At 40.2% G+C, this 22,750-nt stretch overlaps 3 protein-coding genes across 8 annotated transcripts; 1 reads left to right on the top strand and 2 right to left on the bottom strand.

The window, feature by feature from the left end:
- Positions 1-173: 173 nt before the first annotated feature.
- LOC135941154 (poly [ADP-ribose] polymerase tankyrase-like) lies at positions 174-3,379 on the bottom strand. Of its 3 annotated transcripts, none has more exons than XM_065486457.1 (5): positions 3,081-3,379; positions 2,728-2,965; positions 2,224-2,428; positions 1,497-1,756; positions 174-1,078 (listed from the first exon to the last, which is right to left on the bottom strand). In XM_065486457.1, exons 2-5 carry the CDS (start codon positions 2,956-2,958, stop codon positions 917-919), a joined length of 858 nt encoding a protein of 285 aa, XP_065342529.1. In that variant the 5' UTR covers positions 2,959-2,965; positions 3,081-3,379; the 3' UTR covers positions 174-916. The 3 variants fall into 3 exon arrangements, with proteins under 3 accessions (XP_065342529.1, XP_065342530.1, XP_065342528.1); XM_065486458.1 differs by having other exon boundaries at positions 3,087-3,379; XM_065486456.1 differs by having other exon boundaries at positions 2,728-3,121.
- On the top strand, positions 3,076-6,256 carry LOC135941156 (non-structural maintenance of chromosomes element 1 homolog). Of its 4 annotated transcripts, none has more exons than XM_065486459.1 (6): positions 3,076-3,188; positions 3,883-4,017; positions 4,075-4,234; positions 4,299-4,497; positions 4,555-4,671; positions 5,892-6,256. In XM_065486459.1, the coding sequence occupies exons 1-6, from the start codon at positions 3,185-3,187 to the stop codon at positions 6,015-6,017; spliced, it is 741 nt and encodes a 246-aa protein (XP_065342531.1). In that variant the 5' UTR covers positions 3,076-3,184; the 3' UTR covers positions 6,018-6,256. The 4 variants fall into 4 exon arrangements, with proteins under 4 accessions (XP_065342531.1, XP_065342532.1, XP_065342534.1 ...); XM_065486460.1 differs by lacking the exon at positions 3,076-3,188 and adding an exon at positions 3,215-3,357; XM_065486462.1 differs by lacking the exon at positions 3,076-3,188 and adding an exon at positions 3,253-3,352.
- Positions 6,055-22,547, bottom strand: LOC135941157 (uncharacterized). Its single transcript, XM_065486464.1, has 4 exons — positions 22,402-22,547; positions 18,255-18,375; positions 9,654-9,882; positions 6,055-7,508 (listed from the first exon to the last, which is right to left on the bottom strand). The coding sequence occupies exons 1-4, from the start codon at positions 22,439-22,441 to the stop codon at positions 7,374-7,376; spliced, it is 525 nt and encodes a 174-aa protein (XP_065342536.1). The 5' UTR covers positions 22,442-22,547; the 3' UTR covers positions 6,055-7,373.
- Positions 22,548-22,750: the final 203 nt, after the last annotated feature.

Below are 22,750 nucleotides of genomic sequence, written 5' to 3'. Positions count from 1 at the left end.
ACAGATAGTGCGTTTAGGAACAGTTTTCTCACTTTTCAATTCAAGAAACATTAAATTTCCACCAAACGTTAAAGTATTCATAGATTATAGGAACCTAAAACACAATTCAAACGTACCACATGGGGTCCTATTTAATCTTACAATCTAAAAAAATTACATAGTTACTGTCTTGTATTACACCAAGTAATTCTGATCAACTGTCAGAGGGGCGCGCTGCCACGCCGCGCGCTTAAGTAAGGTGAGATATTGGGGGCCAACGCCGCCTCGGCCGCCGGAGCCCTGAAAACCGGGGGTTGCGACTTCCCCGTGTGCTTATTAATTATTCGTTGTAGGATCTCGGACTCCGGAAGTATTGGGTGCGCTTTATGTCTCGGGAATGCCTCATTTAGGCAAAAGGGGTGCGAGCAGGGAAACAGAGTTATATTGCATTACGTATGTTTATTGTGTGTCAGCTACATGTCGGCTGCGAGGAGGGAGAGAGAGAGAGAGAGAGAGAGAGGGCTCGACTGCTTGCGCCGGTGGTTCATCTTTGTCTCTTCTGCAGTCTCTCCTCGACTGTTATATAACTCTCTACCCCTTCGTGTACCCTGAGCGCCACCACGTCGATACATTGTTATCTATTACAGTAATATTGCTTGGTAGCTTCTGTCAGGGTAATCCTACCCTGACATCTCAAAGAAGTTTAGTTTTTTATTCATGTTTTGATTATTTTCTTTAGTTTTTTCCCGTTTTTACATAAGTAGTTCATCAGACAAAAATGTGTGGTCATGTGTTTGTGTGGTTGGTCTACTCTAATCACTAATTTTAAGTTTAATCTAATTATATACATTAAAATCCTAATTAAGTGACAGAATGTTTGTACGAACGATATCTTCTCACATCAACATACACGGTAAGAAGGCAGATGTAACTAATTTCACGAGATAGTACATATATCCTTTGCTTCGTCTGGGAGGCAAATGTTTGGCACATGGCTGTCCGCATCTGCTTTTGTTTTCTGTATTTGCTGCCCAAGAGAATCACACTCATTACATCTGACAGGCATAATCTTGTACTTGATCAGGTGGCTAGGGTAGGCCTATGCAAAATTGAAAATCAGTTAAATTTGCAATGCCATTTTCTTACCAAATTGGAGATGGCTTTAACTAGATTTCACAACAAAATTTTTTGTCACTTATAAGTACAGCTGACTGCTTTATCGAGTCATTTGCAGTTTCACTTTAATTAGGCACGTTCAATCATGGAATCGTAAATAATTGTCTAGATGTGCTCTGTTGGTGTTGAATGAATTCGTCTGTCATTCAGTGGACAGTTTTCAAGTATTGATATAAATTTTCACAAAATTAGTCTTACGGTTAAAAGAGTTGTGTGATAAAATCGAACCAAACGCATGAAAACACAACATAAAAGGGTTTCACGAAACTCCGAAAAAAGTGTTGCCAGTGCAATCCATGAAAATATGTAAGTAAGGTCGTATTAATGGTCAATGGTCTTACCTGGTCTTGGTTGTAGATGATGTATTCTGGGTATCTCAGACCCATATTGATGACTTCTGGTCGAGCCACCACTGTGTCCACGTTGGAAGGGGCAGCTTTGACAGCATTTTGAGTCAACAACTTTCGACCAAGGGAAACTTTGCATAGCAGCATTAGTCTTGGACAATCGTAGCAAGCTGTTTTACTGTGCTGGGGGCAGCCGCGCCCAACACCCCACGAGTATTGGTTGCTCTTTGACGAGTGCTCCGCGAAGTAAATTCCTGAAAGCGAGACAATTTAAGGTTCATTTGCAAACTCAAAGATTAGTGGGGCAAAGAAAACAAACATATATTATTCAATTGAGTGGAAATAACGAAAAAGAAGCTGATTTATTTCATAACGATTACAGCTAACAGGATAGTAGATTTTAAGTCGTTTAGGTGGAAAATTAGAAATGAAAAGATAATACGTCTTGAATTTTCTGCCTCATATACATTTCAAAATAAAACATTGCACCAGCCTGAAGGGAATTCCATTCAACTACTGCCCTTGAAATATATTTGCTGTGACTGCCATACAGGTTGTCGAGTGAAATTGTACAAAGGAGTGACGAATTCTCAATACATTCGTTACTCATTTCCACTGCGTCAAAAGACACAGATTCGCAATGAAGTAATATAAAAGTATACAGTTTAGAGGGGTGGGGAGTTATATCTTTTACTCTTTAAAATTGAGCAGCAAAATTTACCTTTGCCAAACAACCCATTTGGATTAGAAGGCTGTAAATTGAAGCCAGTCTCGCAAATCTTTTCTGCATAGGGCGACCCATGCCAAAGTCGCATTTCCTCAATGTATGAATAGCAATTCGTTCCATCCTTGGTGATCTCAGAGGTCATCTGCTTCCTGCGCTGCTCGTATCGCTCTTTCACAATAGAATTGTGAACTCTAAACACCTACAAACAATTTTTAAAAAATATAAAAACAATTCATATATTTCTCAAATAAAGAAATTAACCAATTTACTGTTTTAGCGTTACACTAACTCAAATCCTTGATAATATATAGGATAACATATGGAAAAGCTACAGTTTTCGCCGCTGGGTTACAGTTTTCGCCACCCCTACTTTAACATGGGATTCTCATATAAGAACTGGCGAGATGTGTAACGCGGCAGAAACTGTAACTTGACCATACATGAAATCAGTGTTTTAAGTTCCTAATTAACTATAAATTATTTAAATGTTTGAGATACCTGCAATATGTTATATTCCGAGAAAGGTATGTCATTTTGGTGCTGTACAATTGTTTTGTGCATTTTGTCGAATATAAGATTATAGTCCCCACTGGTGTGGGACAGCTCTTCCAGTTTAAAGCAGCCTTTGGAATCTTTGTAGCCTCCATCGCCCGTGATGCTTACTCTACATTTTTTGGATGAGTTGCTTCCTGAGCTTAAATTACCCTTCCGACTACTTCTGCGCTTCATTTTAATCCTGAATATGACGAAGAACATACACAACCATGAGAATTGATACAACAATGAGAAGCAACGTGCAGAATAAAATAGAGAACAAAATATATATAATGAGTGTATATAAAATGTATCACGTAGACTTTTTTCCAGGGAGTCCAGAGGGACAGGGAATCCCTCGACAACTTCTAGCTACTCGGCAGGAGCAGGGAGCAGGAGCGGCCACAGTATATCAAATAATATGGGTAAATGCATCAGACATCAGGAGAGAGGGTGAGGGTAGACCGATAGGGGAATCTGGAGGAAACGGAAACGAACGACTTGAAATTGGCTGAGTCCGTGGATAGATATGTGGTAGATACAAAGGAGTAAGGATTCTAGATATTGGGGCCTGGAGCACAAGGTGAAAGTAAGGTGAATAAAGTGTAAAGGTGCACACATCCACTCTGGATTTCGATTTCAACAAACAATACGTATACATATACATTCCCAACATTTTACTACATTTCAAGGTCAGGTCAATGCATCTACATATCATTGTGGGCAAAATAAATCATGTTGTGTAAAATAATGTAACATAAATTAACGTTATACACACATATTGCGTGGATCTCTTAGATAAATGCATATTAACATTTTTTTTATTTAATTTTGGTTCTATATGTAATATGATGATTAAAAAATGTTTCATTATAATTGATAAGATCCGATGTTTATTCACTCACATGTTAACAGCTAATAGGGTGTTAAATATAAGAAGTTTATGTACATACATACATTATTAGTAAAAACTGATTTTTTTACTTTGTAAATACATATTTGATCAAACGGTATATTTAAATGACTGTAAATTATTAAATTTCGATCAAGACAAAATAAAGAAATGATTATACAATCATAATTATGTACATAAAATTCTTGTTGGTGTACGTGTTGCAGAAATCGCCAAAACAATGGATTACGGAGATTCGCACCGCCGATTTCTGAAATGTTTGATGGCAGCCAACAACGTAGTTGCCCAAAACAAAACGATTGAGATGTACTGTCAATGTAGGAATGGGGATGATGATAAAAGTAATACATTTGACTTAGCCCTTTTGATAGTTAACAAAAGTGCTTTCAATTTTTCAGTGCCTGAAGATGCCACTCTGGATGTCGGCATTCCTAAATTCATTGAGCAAATTAACCAGCAGATTGAACCATTGAACTTGTCCATCAAACTCGTCACTTGCGAAGCTACAGGAGAGAAATTTTACGTATTGTACACCGCCCAAGAAAACGAGCTTACAAAGTAATTAAAAAAAATAATAAATGTTATATATATAGAATCATATATATAAACAAATTTTTAACAGACTTGTTGCTGCTCGTCAGTGGGGTCGAAATGAAAGAATGGTTCTCAAAACCATTGTGCGGAGCATTGTGAGCAGCTCCCATGGGAAAGTTACCGTGGCTACCTGCGCCAGGGATTGCGCGGAGCTACCTGACAAGATCAAGAGAGCCGATGTGGTCAAAGCTCTGGAAACCCTACTGCGTGAAAATTGGCTCATTGAAGTAACAAACAAACGATTTGTTATAATTTGAAAATGATTGATATGATTTTCCTAATAGGTTGATGGCCATGTCTATATTGGGACAAGATCCATGGTCGAATTGAAAAAGTTCCTCATGGATGAGTTTAAAGAGCAAGCTGGCATTTGCAAACTGTGCATAGAACTGGCCCTGAGGGTAAACATGCAATGTTTAATTATTGTTGACAATTTTAAGGCAAAATTTTTCAGAAATATTTAAAAATCAAATGTTATGAAAAGGATGCAGTTTTAGTTGACGAGTAAAAAAATTGATATCAGTTCATTAAAACATAATAGAAAAATGCAATGAAGAGATCATTACTAAATGCCATGAGATGTTTTTCGCAACAAAACAATAATTCTACAAAAGAAAGGATCTTACTTTGAGAACATTAATATTGGTTTCTCTCAGCTGACTTAACCCGCGCACAGTTTAGTTGTTGCTTTATTGAAATTTTCTGAAGATTGTCTTTGAGTGGGGGAGTGAGCGTGACTGATCAGGGAAGACGCAACGCGCGTATAATGGTAGCTAGAAATAGAGTCTAAAGAGGGCGCGAAGTGTGTCGATTACAATTCCCTTAGAGTATTGGGTGGAAGGCGGCAGCAGCGAGAAGTGTATGTGTGGAATTCATGGGGTGTCATACATTGTCCTAAATGAAAATTCGCAATGTCCTTACGTGCTATGTCGTAAAATTAAATTCCTTAAAGGGGTCCTCCTAAATTAGATAATGTCCATAAAATGTCAAATCCAACTTAATTTCAGCAAAAAACTCTAGCCCTCTATAGCAAAGAAACCATATTAATTATACTTTATTGAATCGCTTATGTTTGTTGCAATTCACTCGCACTAAAATTTGGTCATAGTTCAAAATAAATGAAAATATAAGAAAACAAATTATCTAAAAAAATTGAATATTTTTAAAATGTACTAATCGCTTGTCTTGTAATTTAATCAAGAACGTAGTGTGGCTTGTGACAGATGATCTTCTAAATAAGACTGAAAACAAAAGACATCACATATACTGTAGCCTACAGCACCCACCTTTTCCGCGCTACAAGCCAATGGAAAAAAGCAAAACATAATTAATGCTGCGTTACTAGCAAATTCATCCTCCTTGAATAGGTAGAATGCATTTATGATTCAGTGAAATAAACAAAATTAAGCTATTTAATTAAAAATATGCTTCTTCAAAGCAATAATTTCGTTCTGAAAATAATGTTAATATCATGATTGTACCATAGGTAGTGTATAATATGTGTTTTCTACTTCTCAGGAGGGGGAAATCGTTTAATTCTGGAGACATTAAAACGGTTTTTTCTTAATATCAAATCTTAATTTCATAATCCATGCGCGCTGTGTGAACATTTTTTTTTCAGGGTGAATCATGCCCTTCAAACTGCGGAGTTAAGGTGCACCAGACTTGCAAGAAAGTCTACTTCTCCAAGTCCAAGAAGCAGGTGTGTATGGGATGTAGCAAGCCATGGCCTGACAGTGACAAATAGCTGTATGGAGGAAGGATGGGGAAATAAACTCAAAAAATTGAACAAATTTGACTGGTTTATTCGCTCTTTAAAGTTATTACTGGCTACAGCTCATTTCTGCATACATATTTACAAATTAATGCTCACTTATGCTCTTAAATGGTGTTGCAATCTAAAATTATCTCCTGCTGGCGTAAGGCAAAAATATGTTTGTTCTCCGTTAAGCCAACGGAAAGAACGGCTACGTTCTCGGTTCCATTCATTGTGTTCGCAAAACCGCCAAATTCAAATTGTGTGTACATATGTGTTTCTTGACCTTACACGCGCTTTCCAATGTCGGTTTTATTTTTCGCTGATAGCCTGAAGTTTGTTCCACTTTAGTTAGATCTGCCACATAGTAGACACCAAGTTAATTGATTCTGTTACACATTAGTGGTTAACACACAGTCAAGAGTAGCAAGTGGTGGCTAATGTTTGATAAAGTTCTTATATCCTCTGCTTGATACAGGTCATTACATAAAAAAGATGACAAAATAACAATAAAATGCGCAGAGTTCAAATTATAATTGTTATGCACAACTTGTCAGAAATTTTTTAATTATATCGCAAATTACAAATTTCCTTGAATCTCTAAAACTCTTTAAATTTTGCAAAACTGTGAAAAGTCTTGAGTGGAATTTGTTCAGAATTAAATTGATTTTTCATCTTGGTCCTGAGCTAAAATCTTACATGTTGAACAAGTAATTTTGACAAATCCTGATGAAGACTAATTCAATCAGCGTAGTGCAAGTCCAAGTTTGCCTATTTGTATATATTGTTAGCTAAAATATTACATCCTAACCCTGCTTTGGCATGGCACAAGTTTTTTTCTCAAATTTCTGGGAACAACCTTTTTATAGTCACATGATTTCGATTGAATGCAACATTATCAAAACCTAAGCACATTTACCAAAATACAGGCGCGCTACATTTTAATTGAGATTTTTCTTTTTTTACAAAATGTGTTCCTTTTTCGCTGCTTCAAAGCGGTGTCATTCTAGTTGCCACAAAATCGCGCTTTTCTCAATTATTGACCCAAAACTCTTTGGGTTTTACGTGTGTCAACGCTTGGCTAATGTTTTGCGTTTTGAAAGTCAACAACTGCTTTTATCCTCCTTACTTCTATCGGGTCCCGTACATATTGAGGCTTAACTTTTATATTTTATAAGACAGTATTATTAAATTTCCCATTGGAATGTTGTGACCAGGGGTTTGACAGTTGCCGTAGAAATTGTACCCTGGCTGAAACCGCGTTTGTAAAAGTTAAACCTTCATATATTGATGTTCAGCAGCAAGAGGCTATATACTTATTGACGTATTGTCCTTGACACAGGTGGCCTACATGGCCGCACTCTCTTGGGGCAGAATGGCCGCCGCCCGGCCTGACGTTTCGATGGCCTTCAGTCGGGCCACCACCTGGGCGTGCTCCTCCAGCAGACGCGCGAACTCGCTCTTTCGGTTCTCAACCTCGTCCTGCAACACAAAAGCCACAAATAATACTTGAGAATTTCGCAACAAATTGCATAATGCCAAGCAGCGATAGTACAAAATTTCTTTATTGAAATAGATTTTCACTCGAGACAAAACGTTAAATAAGGCGAACCATTTCCATAAACAGCTTGTGAAGTTTTTTGGTTGCTCATAATTGCAGCTGATTGTGTTTGAACAATCGGAACTGAATTTAATCAGTTAAAACAATTTGAAAGAATTTTAATTATAAAATATTTATATTTTCTAAAACGTTTTTTAAACTTAAAACTGAAAAATTATATTTATTTCTTTTCATTCCTGGATTTGCTCTGTTTGACTGCAGGGGAACTACGCTAACATTTTCAGTGCTTTTTCTTCGATAAATTTTAAAATAAATCTACCATTCTGTTAGTCCTAAGTTCCAAGTCTAGACAAGTCGTGCCAACAAACATTCAGCACTATTAAAACCCTATTTTCACCATTGTGAAAGGAGATAAAAACACTGGAGATCAACCTTGTGAGGTAAATGAAAGGATAAATTTCTGATACTGGGGCCATAATATCTATGATACTTAAGTTCATTTCTTCTCTAGTAAATATATTTTTCCTTGTTTTCCAGCGTTTTCTATTTTTTTGGGAGATATGCAATAAAGCCCTGCGTTCTTAATGTATCCAAACAAAGAAGTTGGCAAAATCGTGTGTCTTGAAGCGGTGCTCTCTGGAGAAAAACTACTCACTCGGTTGAGATTTCCCGAGGGTTTCATAAAAAAATTGTTTCATATTTTTTTGCTATGTCTCACATAATTGTTAGCAGAAAATTTGCACTTTGATTTACTTTTAGCTAACCTCAACGGGATAGCTTGAACAATTTTACTCTTGAAGCGCAGGGTTAGATGTTTAACTATTATGCATTTCTTAGTGCAAGTCGTGTCTAAGTTTCGTTGTCTATATATCTTAATAAAATAATTGGTGACAAGAGAGCTTGTGGATGAATTATTAACTTTGATCTAAAAACGTATTTTTTGACGTAACAGGTGGGGTGGGTTTTTTTCAATTAAACATTAAAAAACTATGTATGTAACTTCAAACATGCTTGGTCTCTATTTATGTAGAATGCTATCGATCCAGCAGAATAAGCTATTTCAAGAAGCCACTGGATGGCTTTTGCAGTTCGTACACCCGCTTTTACCTCGGCCTTAATGTGACTTGCATGGAATAAATCAGAGAGCACAGCTCAGAAAAAACAAAACTGATTACTTCTTCAATGCCAGTAAATTTCTTCTCCCTTTTACTCTGATCTAAATTTGTCTAGTATCGCACAAATGCCTTTTCAAGTGCACTCTACACAGTGATAAAAACGGCTCCAGGCCTCTCTCACCGAAATGCCATTTTTTGGCCGCCTGCCAAAACAAATAAAAGTGGAACAGCGCTAATTGTGTTGAGGAATGGTTCACTATATTGGAAAGGGCAGCCGCGGGTGTGAATTTGCCACCCCAGGCCATTTAACATAAATCGCTTTTGGGTGCATGCAGCTGCCGCTTCCTTCAGACATATTTGAAATGGTGATTTTAGTGGGTGCCAGAGATTAATCTGTATTCTGTCTAGCGAGAGGGCTGGAGGAATATCTCCGCGTCATCGATCTCTTCTATTTTAGTGTTCGTGACCATTTTGACTGACAACTGCAAAACTGCCAGAATGGAAATAGATTTCCTCCATTTTCTTGTTGGTAGGGAAACATGCTTCTAAAATATTTTTCGTCACATATCATGCCCGACCATCTAACTTTAAACAATTTAATTTTTGGTACATTTAATTTTACTAGAGGTTTCAGCCAGCAAATTTTGGGTCACGTGGTCAGCCACCGTGAATTTGGTCAAGCTGTGCAGTCCACGCCAGCCGCCGGACCAAAAGTAAAAAAAAAATTGTCAAAGAACAAAATGACCTCTGGTCCTTCGAGCATTATCAAACTTTGTAAAGTTTGTCAGCTGTGCCAGCCGCCGGCCCAAAATTCGGCTGCAGTAACGAAACATAATTATGGGTGGTATAGTACTTAAAATACTTCTCAAAATTAACCTTTTTTGGGATTAATGTAGCTTAGTTTAAGAATTCGGAAATTCAAGTCACTATATATAATGGAAAGAAAATTACCATGATCTGTTGAAGGCGTTCGTAGGACTTCTGTTTTGTGAGGTTGGTGCCGGCGTGCAGACCCGGCGACGATGGCTCCGTGCATGGCTGGTCCATTGACTCGTCCGGCGAAGTGAGTGACGCCGCGGACAGGTTGCGGGCCAGCTGACGGTGCCGCGGGGAGTCGGGCCCGTCCAGGCCCGGCGTGCTTAGCGAGGACTCCACCTCGTCGACGTCGTCAACCACGATGCTGCACAGAACAGATGAAAGAGTTAGATTATTCCGCGAGATAAAACTGGTCTGTTTCGGGATTCGGGTAGGCCCCTCACACTTGAATCTAGTTTTTGCTACTTTTGGTGCACATTTGCGTGCGGGTTGGGACTTCACGTTTGGCCACTCTTGCAGGTTTTTACTCTCGAGGCAGTCAGAAATTGGCTCGCTTGTTATCGCGAGAAATCGCACTCAGCCCGCACTCGTGCGGAAAATTCTATATTGCTCCTCCGTGGGATGGTGCGCGGAGGGCTCTAAAATATACATCTCTTTATTGGAGTGTGTGTTCTCGAGTTGGAGGAGAAAAAGGCGTTCTGCACGTTATACATTTGCATGCCTCAGCGCCCAGTTTGAATGCTCTTTCAAAAGTTTGGAAGCACCACTCTTTTCTCTGCACGCATGTTCTGAATCCGATCATTTGGATCTAATCATTTTATATTTTTGGAATTTACATCTTTTACAAATCAACTGCAACATTTTAAACTTTAGGAGTCCATTCAAAATTATGGCATTCCGAACAAGTTTGTAAAAATCCTTCTTCATTCAGAAAATTATTTTTTGCATTATTGTTCCCACTTTAAATACATTTTCTCAAATTCGTGCGTTTTTCTCTACCAAACAAAATATTTAGTATTGCTGACCAAATTAATGATTTAATTGATTTTTTTTTCACATTTTCACTCTATTTTTCATTAAAAAATGCCAAATTTTCCCTGTAAAATTTTATGTATTTGGAACAACCTGAAAATAATGGTGTTTTAACTCCCCCTTTCAGAAACCAATTATGAAATTTTGCGAATAGAAAATGGACAAAGCCTGGTATCGCTTATTCATTTCAGCAGGTCTGGGCTTAGCTAATTATTGCGGTTTGCACGGTGTATTTGTTATCTCAGGGCCAGTGGTGGCCAGCAAGGGGTCGTCGCCCTTCTGAGACTGATAAAAAATCTAGCTGCTTTTAATTATGTCAGTGACATCGTGCCGTCACAAACGGTTTATTCGCAGCACGAGCTGCTTTTCCCAATTAGATCAGCGCGAGTAAAATCTCTTTGGCTATATGTGGTAGCACCGTGCAGCGCCAGTTGCATACGTGAAACCAGTGTGTCGCATCACCTGATCAGCGGATCAAACAACCCTTTGTCAACAAAAGAGTCGCCTAGCTTCGATTTTCCCGTATCATTTTCCAACGAAATGCTTGCTGAAAGCTCCTCTTGCCTTTACACGGCCGAGTGGTCGCGGTCGCACGCAGACGCGATTTAATTAAAACACAAAACTTTCCGCCCGCGGCGCGAGCAAGAATTCTTTTTCGCAACTCATACAAACGCGCGCGGCATGTCGCGCATATTTCGGTCGGTGTGTATTTCGGGTGTCTCTTTTCGCCGGAGCAAACGACGACGAGTGAGATGCAAACGCTGCTTTCGCGTCACAAACCGCCACTGATTGACACAAGTGACGCAAGTGGAGCCGGCCAGAGCTGCGCTGCACGCAAAAAAATAAATAAGACCCGCTGTTCCGCCCGCCGTACTTGAGGGGTTAAACACGCACTTATTGAGAGAGGCTTTGTTGTTTCGCCGCCTCTTTCCTTCTTTCTTTCGAAATCTATGCACGCCCGCACAAGCGCCGCCATCGATTTGTGCGTGGGCGCATTCATCGTGTTCGAATGCAAGGATTTATGGACGCTGGCCGATAAGGTTGCCAACCGCTGAATCCCTGTTCTTGAGAGGAAATACAAAATCGTGTGCGAGTAGAGGTCTCACTCAGCCATCCGCGCTTCACCGCATGCGGGGTCACGTGGTTATCCGCCAGCCACCGTGAATTTGGCTGAGTAAGCTGTGCTAGTTGTCGGTAAAAAAAATCAAAAAATCCAGAGATAAAATGGCCTATCAAATTTTACTTTTAAAAGTTTGTCAGCTGCTCCAACCTCTGGCAAAAATTCTCAGCCACCGAACCAAAATTCGGCTGCAGTTGATTCAGCCAGCCGCCGCCTAAAATTATGTGGCTGAGTCATCAAAATTTATTGTTTTATTTCAAAATCACTTTCTTAATTTAATTTACTGCAGTTTGAAATAATGGTATATAAATATTTACTAGAATCCAAATCAGATTCTCATATGCTAATCAGAGTCGCTGAATAAATTTTATCTTCTCTAATATATTTTTTGTGAAGAAATAATTTATTATACAGGGGGTGGTTTTGTAAAACTTACCAACAAAACCAAATTGCTGTCAGTGATCTGAGACAAAAATCTTGCCTCTTTAAAGTTCAACACCGACATCCATAAGGCCAACAAGTTCAACAAGGTCTGATTAACTGAAATTGAACCGAGGACCAGCGTCCCAATTCGAGCCCATTGACCTATTGTCAACCCTGGCGCGAGCGTGAGGTGTAGTCTTTCCTTTGCCGATTCCGCCGGCGTAATGTGTGTAATCCCCGGTGGCACATCACTTTTATTGCCGTCGGTCATCCGTTTTGCTTTGAGAGCACGACAGCAGCAAGGATTAACCTCTCAGTCAGTTACACATTTAATGTTCATTACGGCGAATCTGCTCGAATCTCAGTGCTCGAACAGCGGCGTTTTGTCGGTCGGTGCTGCCTTAATTCCTAGTCTGCGCTCTCTCCCTCATGCAATCGGTTAATTGTTCATTTCGACTAATGGTCCGTGGGGAGCTTTTACCGTCAAATCGAGAGCAGAAGATAAAAAGGACGAACGCGAACGGTAGTTTTGCGTGAAATTTATTGTTTGGAGTCTTAATATTTAGAGCTGTTAGAAAAACGTTATTGCGATTACCAAGAAGGAATTTTTTTATTAAAATGAGCCTCTAGGTTTATCACTACTCTCTCTTCCTGGTATTTTTATCAAGTTATAAAAATAACTCGTAACATTATTTTTGAATGTTGACCCCCTGCTGATTACGAGAAATATGATCTCACGGCCATACATAACAGCGTGATATTTATGTAACATTTTTACTTAAAATTTTAAAGCTTAACTGTGTGGAAATTTTAAATATTTATAGAACTGTTTCGTCTCTTGGAAATTTGACAGCAAAATATGAATAGTAAGTATGCAACAGCCAAAAACCCTTTGAAATTCGAGCAAATAGTTATAGCCTCATAATTTTATTCCAATGGGAAATCTTTTTGCAAATGTCTCACCTTCAAAATTATAGTAATTAAATGGTAAATAACTATTGAGATCCCATCCCAGAGCTCATTGGAAGTTCAGATTTCTGATTGTGAGAAAAACTAAGAAGTTAAGTTTAGGTTGATTTAATGTTCCTGAAGTTGCATCAACAATTGAAATTGGAATGAATACTGCCATACGCTATTGTGACACAAAGTGTCATCGAATAAAGTATTTGACTTGGCAGTTTTAGCACACCAGCACGAACCGCAAGGCTGGCTACTGGCCCATGTGCCAAATTGCCATAAACAATGAGGTGTTTATTGTGACGCCGCAATGTCCAACACGTTGGCGAGAAAATCACTGCAGTTGAGTTTGTATGCCCGTGGCATTTCAGTTGTCGGGAGCGAGAGAGACAGAGGACAGCAGCCTTGGCAGGAAATCTTTGCCGCGGCATCAATTATTCCGCGAGCGCCTGCTGCTGCCATTTGGCATGGGTCACTTTTGCTTTTATGGAGTTGGCCTCATTGATCGAGCCAATATATCGCGTCTTTTCCGCCCAATCCGCACGTACAAGGCCGCGCTCATTCTAATTTTGGCAAATTTGCATGCGCCTCGTTCCAGCCTTTGAATGCCGACGGCATGAAAGGCTCGCCCTTTTTGTGTCCTCCGACGAAGCAATTATTAATACAAGAGCAGTTTTGCCGAGTTTCGAGCATTCGCTCAATATTTGAGCTGGAAAAAGGAGCAATTGAATCTTCCTTTCTAAGTGGTTCAACTCGTGCACAAACGTCGGTCTTTTTCCATTTCCAGAAGCAGCACTTTTCATCTGTTGCTCTTCTCATATTCATCCCGTATCGCCAACCACCATGGCACGAGCTCAATTACGAAAAGCAACAAAGGAGGACTTGGCTAGATCATTAGTATTTTCTAATCAGGGCGAAGTCACAAGAGAACCAAAATCCGCTTACGCCATAGTTTGATTTTTTGGGAAATGAAGCCGGGCCAAAGTTGATTGAATATTCGCATAATCCCAAATGACAAAAACCTGACGTTAAGCTCGCATTTGAGTGGGCGTCTTTTCTTTGGGTCATAATGCTTCCTTCTAGTCGAAGGCGAGTAATTTTTATTGCTGCGCGAAGCTCTAGCACAAAGGCATGCTCGTCATCATTTTGATTTCCCCCCAAACCCTTCAATTACTCAACCTGCCACGACGGCTTTCATTTCGAGAGCAACTGCCGGCTGTCCACATTGGCCGTTTAGAGCGAACAAAAGACGTCAGCTCATTTCGCTACATTCCGCGGCGACATTGGCTGTCTTACAACAAAGCCGGCCGAGTGCAAATTTTCCGCGCACACGAGCACTAAGAATGAGCGAAAAATTCCGCAACGCGCGTACACGCTGCTGAAGATAAATTTTCTCTCTCGCACTCCAGCAAAAGTCTCATCATCAGTCAGCTGCAAATGGAAATAACCTCTCTTTCTTTCCTTCTCAGCATCAGGCGGAAGCTGCAAATGAAAACATTTCGCTGAGAGAGCATCGCGTAAACGAGGCGCCGCGGCTGCTGCACTCGCGGCCACGTGTGCAAATGAAGATGCTTTTCGCATCGCGCGTGCTAGCCGAGAGTGTATTATTTATAGCGAGTGCCAGCCACCTACTCTGTGTAGATATTAATTTTGCCTATCAAAATTTTTCTCTGAAGCCTGCAGCATGATTGTCGAATTTTCCTTCCTGCATTGCTATCACCTACATCAATCTTACTTAACAAGGAAACTATTATATTTTTTTTAGAAACATTTTTAAACTCATATGGTTTATACTAATGTGAGATGAAATTTTCGTGCCATACGTTTGCATTTTATTTAATTTTTTATCGCATTTGTCATCAGTCAATTAATTTTCACATATGAATGAATATTATAAATTACAAATAAATTTAAAATTACTCTCAAGTACTGAGGAAGACTTTCCAAACTTCATTTGTATGGTATCTCATTGCAAATCACTTAACAAAAATATAGGATGAGTAGAAGAGAGACTCAGGCACCGCACAGTCAGAAATAAAACATATTGAAAAAAGGTTGATTCAGATTAAAAAATTTCATTATGGTGCGCATCAACCTTTTAAAAATCGACATAAACTGTATGCTTAACTCTTTCTACTTGTGGAATCGGCATTCGGTGCCAGCTCCAATGCACATCAGCTAGACGAAATCGAAACAGTCGTGGCTCAAGTGTCTAGCGGATTCAAAAGCATCACTCGAACGAGCTCTACTTGCGTCAGAATCAGAAATGTATGGCAAAAATCTGTTTGGTGTGCTCATGTCCGAGCGACAGCTGCTCAAAAGTATATAAACATAGCGCCGGAGATGCGAATCGTCTGCCTTTTCTCTGACGTTGATGAGGTTTTTGCGGCTGAGAAAAGAATAAATCCCCGCTGAGGAGTGGCCACCGCGTCCTTTGCTTTTTGTTTGGGTTATCACGCCGCGCTTCTTTTCTGACGCAGAATTCTCCCATTCAATGTCGAGAAAAATCACGATTTGTTTCGATCCAAGACACACTTCCTAAAGTCTTCCAATATCGACTTTTCTCAAGAAATGCATTGGAAAGTGATATTCACGTACACCCGCACAGCCCTTGACAGGAGAGTGACTGGAGTCGTCGATTAATTTCTCTTGGAAGCCTAAGCACTTGTGCTAACTGAGTCGTTAAGAGGATCTTGGATTACAAAAGCAGCCCGATAAGCTGCATCCCTGCGCTCTACCTGCTCTCTCGCTAGCAATTCAAGCGCCATGGAAATAAGAAGCTCGTCGTATATAAAAAGCAGATTAATTTTCCACAGAATTCCTTCCAGACATTCTCATCTGCTCATATTGCACACTCTTAATTCTTGCAATCCTCTCAAGCAGCCTTTGTTAGCAAAGATTGTACGCATTAGCGCTTTTCTGCAAAAAAGCACTTTTATTTAATTAACGTTAGTTCCGTCTTTGGTCCTTCAGACACCTGTCACTTCTAGTTTATCTGAAAACGCTGCCTTAGACTTTTAAGTGCTCTGCGATATTTTTTTATTTGCATTAGCTATAATCAATTACCCTAAATTGTTACGAAAGAACTTGTAGACACGCTATGCTGAAAGAAACGATGTTGAGATTCCATTTGTTCGTTTGGACAGCTCACACTCAGCTAAATTTACCATGCCAGAGAGAGGTTTTAAATAAATAATAATATTAATTGTCTATAACAGTTTGAAATTGCACTATTTTGTATTTCGCTTGAGTTTGAATACTGGCTGAGTTCATTTTTTTCGCTCCAGATTGTTCCTTACGCTCGCCGATGATGTATCACACGGGCTGCTAAAATTGTGCGGTGGGATTACCACATAACAATAAAGCGTGCATGACGCGATGGAAAATTCCCGTCCCAATTCACATTTGGTACGTATACATGGTGTATGAAAGAGCGCCGGCTGTGTGCACGTGTGATTGAGCGAGATGCTGCTGGCAGTGCGCGCTTCCACATTATGTATGTTATAAAAGGCCTTGACCTTTGGCTCTCTTCTTCGAAAAACCGCCGGGGACAATGCAAGGCGAGCATGTGGACAGAGTATGATATCCAATAAATAAACACACATTTGCTTTTATCTCAGCTCTCTGTTGTTTGGTCGCAATCTGCTGCTCTATTTAATGCTTGCAGGCACTTTATTTTTCATCTGTTACGTTTTATCTTAAATTAGCAGAAGCACAATTTTGGTGGATACCTGAAAAAACGATCGCTATGCTGGAAATGAAGGATTTTAGCGGTGATTCCAAAGGAAGAATGCCTCAAGGAAACGGAGGCAGATGCGGATTGTGTTTGCTCAGTAGCAAAGCTGATTTCTAGGGTATGTGCGTGAGCACAAAGAGGAGATCCGGGAAGCAAATAAACTTCTATTACGCAATATAAAATCATCCGTTCCCGGCATGCATAATGCACGATTTCCGACTTGGCTGCGCATATTCTTCAAAGGCAGATGGAATTTATCTTTTGCTCGACCAAATCGCATTTGCATACGCTCCTCGGCAGGGTATTAACACGTGTAAACACACGCAAATTCAATTTGCCGATGACATAATAGATTAAGTGGACAAGAATAGCCTCGCAGGGCGGCAAGAAGCCCTTCAAGTCTGCATATTATGCTATATTAATTTGCTACAAGCATTCTTGTGTAGTTTGCATTTGCATTTTGACTGACGCAAACACGCGCCGGGTGATGCGCGCGTCGAGATAATCCCTGGCTGGAAATAGAGCTGCTCAAGAGCACCAGGGAAATCCGCGGCACAATGATTAGTGCAAACAATGTGCAATCAGGTCAGCGAGAGTGCCTGAAGCGGACGGGAAGCGCATTGCGAGCGGCAAATACAGTGGATATTGTATTGTATATTGTTGCGCTTTTTCCACTTTCCACGTACACATGCACACAGCCCTGAGAGGGATGAAAAGTTGGAATGTGGATGCTGAATCGACTGCATCAATCAATTAACCTCCGTCATAATTACTTTGAATCTAATTGCAGTGAAAGAGTTTCTATCACTGACAGGAACGAATACGAGGAAGTTTGTAATGAACTTTCGAAGAGAAAACAAAAATTTAATAATCCAATCCTGCAGTGAGATTTTAGGAAATTTCCGGACATATCTGCCCGGACATATCTGTTGACATGGACAAATTACATAAATTAAGTCGATTTCACAACAAGGGAGGAGCTAGCGGAAGCCCGATGAATCAGACCGAAGTCATTGCAATGCACCCGTGATTCACTTTTAACATAGCATTATTTTACGATTTTATGTATTCATCTGGCAACCGTAATCTATCGAATATTTTTGACAGCACCATTACAAAATAATAAACGAGGTTAAATCAATTTAAAATCTCAGAGATAACTTCAATTTTTGTTTTCTTTTATGGAAAACAAAGATTTCGACCCAACCGACGTGCGCATGCAGATAGAGCTTATTTGTTAATTTTTTCGCGAAAATTCGTGCCGGGGTCTAAATTTCATTTTGTGAGTTAATTTAGACACACATCGTAGCCTGATTTGATTATACATACTACCCCTTTTGTATCTAAGTTGTTACTTGATTAATCATGAAATCATTTCGAGATAAAGTTCAACTCGTAAACCTTTTTCCAAGATTAAAAATAAACTCGAGCCAAGGGTTGTTGGGAGCGTGTGTGTGTATCATCTTACCTGAGGCTGGATTGGAGGCGAACGAGTCCCAGAGTGTTGCCACCGAGGGTGGTGGGGGCGTTGGCCGCCTCTGGTTGCGAAGGCTCTCTGACGAACGGCTGCATCATCGGGTCTACTGTGCCTGAAACAATGAAAGAGAAAGAGAGGCGCCCTTTTAAGATCCATTCTTGCTTTGCTGACAGCATCGAAAATCGATGCCCAACACGACCGACGTGTGCATACAGACCGAGTACATACGTATTATGTGCACGTATACGTATGTCCGCAAAGAAACGTACGTAGGTGCACGAACACAAAACGCGCGCGCAGCCGGGCCTTTCTGTCAGGGGCGGATCTGCCGAGTAATTAATTTTGCACAAAATTGATTCGCAGCGCGTGTGAAAATTACTTTGTGCTCCTTCCCTCCCACCCCTAATGGCTCGTCGAGCGCCGCGTGGAGTTGCAATTTGCGCCAATCTTGCTTATTCTTTCATTTTATTTTCAGCTCGAGCAAATGAAGCTGTTGGAATATGAATTGGCATAAAAGCTTGGCATTGCGATCGCTCCATCAAACGCACTCTCGAGGCTTCAATAAACAGGATTTCGCATCGTGTTATTTCCACATATTAAATAATTTGCTGAATGTTAGTAAAGGTCAAAGCCAATTAAATGGAAGTAACGAATTACTAAAGAAGTAGGAATTAAAATATTTGCTTTAGGAAAATACTTGGAAAAATTTGAGAAGAGTTTAAAAACTGCAAGAAGATTTGTTGTTCGCGATCTCATCAATTTGAATAGTTTAGGATAAGGCGAATCAAGACGGATTTTTTCGAAGCGTTTCGAGCAAATTGTTCTTGTTTCCGTACATTGGTTTTAAAAAATTGATTAACAAACTGCAATTTGCTAAAAAAAATCAGTATGGTCAACAACGTTTCCCCATAGTCCGGGTTGGAAAGTGTTTTGCAAGTGAAATTTCATTTATCATCGCAGTGAACTAAAACAGCTCAAATTTGCACCGCTTATTCCAGAATTATAAATAATTCGAGTTCATTAAGCAGGAGAGGGAAATTTCCTCTGGCTTTGGCATGTTTCAGCGCAAAATTAATTATATAGCCTGCGGCAGGGGAGCGAGGGACGATATGTGTCTCTTGACGCGCGCGATTTAGCCTTATTTAACGAGCGCCCGCCGACTTCGTTGCTGATGCATGTGATCCATTTTTCCGTCACCGCCGTTACCGCAGCAGCCCGTGGAATCACTCACACACACTGCCATTTCCGACCATGTGGTAATTGGATTTCTCGTTGATAGAGAAGAGAGAGGGAGGCTGAGAGTACTCTCGCCTGCGAGTGAGACGTGCAGCAAATCTGATTGAAATGATGTAAACAGTGTGTGCTGGAGCGCAGGAATTGCGAGTCGAACGCGTGGAGCACTCTCAAATCAATTTATGCGATTTGTACGTAATCATTGTTCACCGTATGAGCTGCAACGCTGCATGCACTTCGAGTTTAATGCCTTTGAGGTCAAGAAATCTGAAGGTTGTGAAGCATATGTGCGCCAGGGTGTGTGCATTTAATTTTTATCGGACAATATCTTTTACGAAAAGAGGGTCACGTGCTGGCCATCAACTGGTGAAAACCCTGTGTCCCAATAAAACTGCAAACGGAAAACTAGAGCGCACAAGTCAAGAAAATGGAAAATAATTTTTGATGTACCTCATCTTGTCCAATTCGAGACAAAATGTTCAAATTTCGTAAATTAATAATGTGTTAACTGCTTAAAAAGTTAGACAGTTTTATATAGTTAAAAACACTTCAAATGAAATTTTGATATAAACTTAGTGGTTATTATTTCGACCAGTTTTTTATTTTCTAAAAAATTGAGTTGAGTCTTATACAATATTTGAAGCTTCCTTCCCATTTATTCCGGCAATTTTTTTCTGAGGGAATTCATTCAAACTTGCCAGTGTTGCGATCATTGCTTCTCCTTTTATTTTTTTCGATAGAAGATTCTAAATTTTATAATGGATTAAATCGCAGTGTCGCTGCTGAGAAATTTCAAATTTTAAAAATATGAAAGACAAAATATCGGCTATACCATGTACGGGTTCATCAATTTTTCCGTGCAATCTAACTCTGTCAAAAGCAATGAAAATAGCACAAATATTTTAATATAGCCTCGTTTTGATCCCAACCTTGATTTGGGCTCACAACGCGAATATTCTATTTTTAAATTGTAATAAATTAAAGGCACTTTTAATTCCGGAAACTGCCATAAATGTGCACAGGAAGAATATTCAAATTAAATACCCTTTTTGCAATTAGTGCTTGAAAATAGAAAACACAATTTTGTCAAATTTGAAATCCAGATTTGACAGCATCTACGCGCATTTTTGGTGCCTCTTGCCAAAATTTAACCTGATATCCTTTTTAAATAACCCTTGATGTATCCAGAGAACGTTTACGCAACATATTGTAGCTGCTGACAACCCGCCACTTTACATTTATTTAAAATAGCGTGAAAAAGTGGCCAAGAGTCAAAGCACTGAATCGCGGCTAATCCATAAATATTTATCTGCGGCAAAGCGGTGCACCTTCCGATTGAAAGTTCGCTTGAGAATTCCGCATTTGCAATTTAAAGCACCCGCGAGAGGTGACTCTTATGCTGTGAAAACGAGCGTGACTTGCGACATCAGCCTGTTTCAACGAGCGTACGTGGCACCGAGTTAAATTTGGAGCGAATGCTAATCAGCAGTGTGCGACTTTACAAACAGAATGAGAGGAAAAAACTGTAAGCAACAATGGCAACCAACACTTTTTATGTTGGAGCTCAATTTTACTCGGAAACAATGCATGTCTCCTGATTCGATCGCTTTACCGGGCGTTCGCACGCGAGGTGACGTGAATCTTTTTTATAAAGGCCAATCAAGGAGACTGCTGCTTTGCCGGCGATGACGAAATTTTCAATTTCCTCGATCCAGGCCTTCAGAGGCGTTTTACTTATACGAGCAGAGGCACTAAAAGCACTATATATGCGCGGATTTAGCATCACTGAGAGCTAATACGCGTCTTCTCTTCTCGTGGCGCTGAGTGAATGTGAAAAGTGTCACCGCTGCAACTGATGAGATTTGCCGCACGTGGTAAGTTTGCGTTGCAAGCCGGCCACAGCCGTATGGAGAGAGAGCAGAAAAAGTTATGCGCTGATCGGTGCAGCGAACATCAAAAGCCGTTTCCATTTGAATATCTAGTTTGCACTCCTTTCGCAGAAATGATTTTGCAAAGAAGAGTGAAAAGTTTTATAATTTTGAATCTTACAACAGACATGACTGTTAAACTTTTTCTATTTCCATATCGAGTGTACCGAAAGATCTTGAAAGCTTCTGATAAAAAGATGCAAGCTAGAAATTTGCATAAACGATTTTCCACTTCTTTCAACTGAGCTTACCGTAGGTTTAATTTTCTATGGGGTGATGGTAGAAGGTACGTTATTTTTTTCCAGAAGATACCTTTGCTAAAACTATAACTATTAGAAATCCTTAAATTCATGAAATGTTTGAAAAAAAAATTTCGAATACATTTTATAATTGGAATAAATGAATTAAACGCTTCCATTGCTCATTATTTGAACATCAATATTTTAGCTATTGAAACTACACATTTAATGCAGATATAACTTACTTTATTGAATGGGGATATTCCAATAGACGTGCAAATGAACGTTTTTTGGAAGAGAATACTTATTTCAACCTATTCGCTAAGAGTAAAAGCAAAGATTTTGACATCTAACCCAATAGCAGAATCTCTAGATTTAGTAAATTTTCAAACCCTCCTCGACCCTTAGTGAAAGTAAATAAGTTTGTGTGCAAAACACATTATTTAGAACAACAGCACACGTAGCGGTGTCAGCGTTTGGTCTCTAAATAGGGTGGCAGGGAAAAACAGCACGCGCCGTTGTTCGGCTTTAAAGGGAGGAAAACTAGGACTGTGCGCGCGAGAATAATTGGGAACACATGCCGGGGCTCGGTTTGTACGGTCGAGGGAAACGCAGCCGAGCGCGGAGATAAAATTGCAAGCGGCGGTCAGCGGTGCGCAAGCGACTCGGAATAATGGAAAGAAAACGCGGCCTGCTTTGTGAATGTGCGGCCGAGAGAAGACAGACAGACACACTCACCTGGCGCGGGTTCTTGAGCCGGAGTGATGGTGCAGTCCATGCCTCGCGTTCTCCACGACTGCTGGAAGAAGCGGCGGCGGTGGCGGTGGCCGATAACGATAGGCCCCTCCGGCTGCCTCCACCTCTCTCTCTCTCTCTCTCTCTCTCTCTCTCTCTCTCTCTCTCTCTTTCTCTCGCGTTCGTCGGGGTACGCGGAGAGCAGCTGCGCTCTGCACGCTCCGCGAGTAGTGTTGTACGCGCGCAAATTCCACTCGACTCGCGCTCGGGCCGGCCAACTCCTGGGCACTCCAACGGCGGTCGGCCGGCGCGGCTCCACTTGATTTCGCCGCACACACTCTGTCACCCCCGA

The sequence above is a fragment of the Cloeon dipterum genome, chromosome 3 (genome assembly GCF_949628265.1).
Source record: "Cloeon dipterum chromosome 3, ieCloDipt1.1, whole genome shotgun sequence".
Taxonomy (NCBI): Eukaryota; Metazoa; Arthropoda; class Insecta; order Ephemeroptera; family Baetidae; genus Cloeon; species Cloeon dipterum.
Note: the sequence above shows the minus strand (reverse complement) of the source record. Positions and strands in the feature narration are given on the sequence as shown.

Bases quoted from the DNA above. Each gene is read 5' to 3' on its own strand.
- LOC135941156 (XM_065486459.1), top strand. The intron at 4,018-4,074 runs GTAATACATTTG...TCAATTTTTCAG, and splicing joins GAATGGGGATGATGATAAAA to TGCCTGAAGATGCCACTCTG. The intron at 4,235-4,298 runs GTAATTAAAAAA...AATTTTTAACAG, and splicing joins CAAGAAAACGAGCTTACAAA to ACTTGTTGCTGCTCGTCAGT.
- LOC135941154 (XM_065486456.1), bottom strand. From the start codon at position 2,985: ATGTTCTTCGTCATATTCAGGATTAAAATGAAGCGCAGAAGTAGTCGG. The intron at 2,429-2,727 runs GTATCTCAAACA...AATTGTTTGTAG, and splicing joins CGGAATATAACATATTGCAG to GTGTTTAGAGTTCACAATTC. The intron at 1,079-1,496 runs GTAAGACCATTG...AATTTTGCATAG, and splicing joins TCATCTACAACCAAGACCAG to GCCTACCCTAGCCACCTGAT.
- LOC135941157 (XM_065486464.1), bottom strand. From the start codon at position 22,441: ATGGACTGCACCATCACTCCGGCTCAAGAACCCGCGCCAG. The intron at 9,883-18,254 runs GTAAGATGATAC...TGTTCTGTGCAG, and splicing joins CGCCTCCAATCCAGCCTCAG to CATCGTGGTTGACGACGTCG. The intron at 7,509-9,653 runs GTAATTTTCTTT...TTTGTGTTGCAG, and splicing joins AACGCCTTCAACAGATCATG to GACGAGGTTGAGAACCGAAA.